Source organism: Lampris incognitus, chromosome 2 (assembly GCF_029633865.1).
Source record: "Lampris incognitus isolate fLamInc1 chromosome 2, fLamInc1.hap2, whole genome shotgun sequence".
Lineage (NCBI taxonomy): Eukaryota > Metazoa > Chordata > Actinopteri > Lampriformes > Lampridae > Lampris > Lampris incognitus.
In genome coordinates this window covers 141,477,322-141,479,821 of record NC_079212.1, presented here as the reverse complement: position 1 = coordinate 141,479,821, position 2,500 = coordinate 141,477,322, and the positions used below count along the sequence as shown (strand labels likewise).

The 2,500-nt window shown below is 53.2% G+C and overlaps 1 protein-coding gene across 1 annotated transcript in view; it reads right to left on the bottom strand.

The window, feature by feature from the left end:
* Positions 1–1,866, bottom strand: part of apcdd1l (adenomatosis polyposis coli down-regulated 1-like) — a 7,862-nt gene extending 5,996 nt beyond the window's left edge. The window contains exon 1 of the mRNA XM_056301823.1: positions 1,662–1,866. Coding sequence (XP_056157798.1) covers positions 1,662–1,866 — 205 coding nt within the window. The remainder of the gene's footprint in view (positions 1–1,661) is intronic.
* Positions 1,867–2,500: the final 634 nt, after the last annotated feature.

The following is a 2,500-nucleotide window of genomic DNA, read 5'->3' as shown; positions in this document are numbered from 1 at the left end:
ACTAGCAGTGCGGTGGGTGGAGGACACGAGACCACCGAGAGCGATTATCTGTTCAGACTCGAGTTCATCACCAGCCAGTCTAGAATACAGCAGACCAGACATATGACTAGAGGTACACTATACAGAAGCCAAGTGATGGGTCCTACAGGAGCCTTTCTGTGGGCGCCGGCACACAGTGGCGTTGGGGCAAATGAAGTAGCAGATAAGGTTGCAAAGGAGGCCACAAAGCATAATCCCACCAAGCAAGGCCGAAATAAAGAGCAGGATGAAGCACAGACTGAAGGAGAGGTGGCACAAGCAACGGGAGGGAGAGAGGGGGAAGGACGACGGGATTACAGAGCTCAAAAGGGAAAGAGGGAGAAATGAGGTGTGCAGGAAGGAGCAGGCGAGACGAGACAATAATTTCCAGACTCGGATTTGGACACACGGGACTAAACAGTACACTTTCCACAACAGGCAAACACAATAAAGGCGGCTGTGACTGCTGTGGGCGGGGAGACACGACAGAGCAGGTTATGACGGACTGTCAGAAATATGAGGCAGAAAGAAGGCGTCTGGCTGGAAATCTCAGGGAAATAAAAATACAATTTGATTTAGGAGATATCCTACAGAAGAATTCAACTGAGTGTTGTAAAATATTGTTTCAGTTTCTTAGTTACTAATTTAATTCAGAAGATTTGGGGAGGGGGGGCGGTAATGCACCATTTCGTTGTTCGCCAATCGCCAATAAACACCAAGACGAAGACAAAGAAGAAGACAAAGAAGAAAAAGCAGAAGAAGAAGAGGAGGAGGAGGAGGAGGGGGCGTGGTCTACACATTTCACTGACCGTTTTAGCTTGTGTACCGGTATTTAATTGTATTTGGTTATGTTTGTTAAGTAATTATGCTGATCGTCTGCAGTAACGTTACACGTGTAACGAAGTTACTTCAGCTTGACGTTTTAGTTACCATTCTGTGTAATTAGTAGGAAACTGGTACAGCCGCTGCAGTAGAAACCGGAAGTCAGTGGACTACAGTTGTGCACAGAGGCGGTTGTGTCTGTAGGGACGCCCGACCAAGCCGGAGGTAACGCGGGGATTCGAACCGGCGATTCCCGTGTTGATAACGCAATGGAATAAACTGCCACGCCACCCGGACGCCCGTTTTTAATGTTCTGTATTATGTATGCCTGTGTAGTGGTTATAGTGCTACATAACTCCCCTTATCGAGCTAGTAGGAACGTTTGTTTACAGCTGCTGTTTCCTCGGTTGGTGTTTACAGTGACACACTTCCGCTGCGCGGGTTTTTTTGCGCTTGTCGTTATGGCGAAGGAATAAGTGGTGCACGTTGTGTAGCCGAAAGAGAAAGTTGTCACGACTCCTGCTGGAGCTCCTCTGCACCTTTATGTAAGGCGCCTTGACTCCCCATCGCGCGTGAAACAAACTTGCCTTGTGTGTCTTTAATGCGTGTCCGTGTGTGTAGGTGTGTCCGCATGTCACCGCTGTCAGGGGAAAACGGAGACTGGTCCGCCAGGAGCGGCCGAAGGAGCCGGACTCGTCCGTCTGCCGTCTGCCGCTGATGGAAAGCGGCCCCCGCTCAGAAGATCCCGAACACCGACCGAGGAGCTGTTCCAAGTCAGAACATGACTCACGCTCAAACCCTCACCGGTCACACCTGCACACCTGCGGCCAGGATCTCTGTCAGCGCCAAGACCAAGATCCGTGTTATGCTCTCAGCAAAGATCCGTGTTCTGCTCCGGCCTTTCTGCAGGACTACACATCCTGCAGCGTCCAGGATCTCTGTCAGCGCCAAGGCCAAGATCCGTGTTCTGCTCCCAGCAAAGATCCATGTTCGGCTCTCAGCAAAGATGGCGGCGCGCTGATTCATGGACCTGCTGGGCGGAACGTGAGGAGAGTCCCAGAAACCAAGGAAGATGCGACTGTGTGTGTGTGTGTGTGTGTGTCAACACCGTCAGCACGAGCCAATGCAAGCTGGTCAAAGCTTCCCCGGCAGGCCCGTCACAGTCAGACGCAACGTGACGTCACGTCAGTACAGAATGAAGGACGTGAAAACACGCAGCCTTCACGTGAAAGCACGTGTCCATAATGACGCGTGGGCCACACTACTTGTACATTTTCCGGATCCCCCCCCCCCCCACCAGTTGTATCCGGCTAATTACCCCACTGTTCCGAGCTGTTCCGGTCTCTGCACCACCCCCTGTGCCGATCCGGGGAGGGCTGCAGACTACCACATGCCTCCTCCCATACATGTGGAGTCGCCAGCCGCTTCTTTTCACCTGACGGTCCAGGAGTTTCACCAGGGGGGCGGTAGCGCGTGGGAGGATCACGCTATTCCCCTCGAACAGAGGCCCCGACCGACCAGAGGAGGCGCTAGTGCAGCGGCCAGGACACCTACCCACATCCGGCTTCCCACCCGCAGACACGGCCGATTGTGTCGGTAGGGACGCCCGGCCAAGCCGCAGGTAACACGGGGATCGCTGGTGCGAATCCCCGTGTTGGTA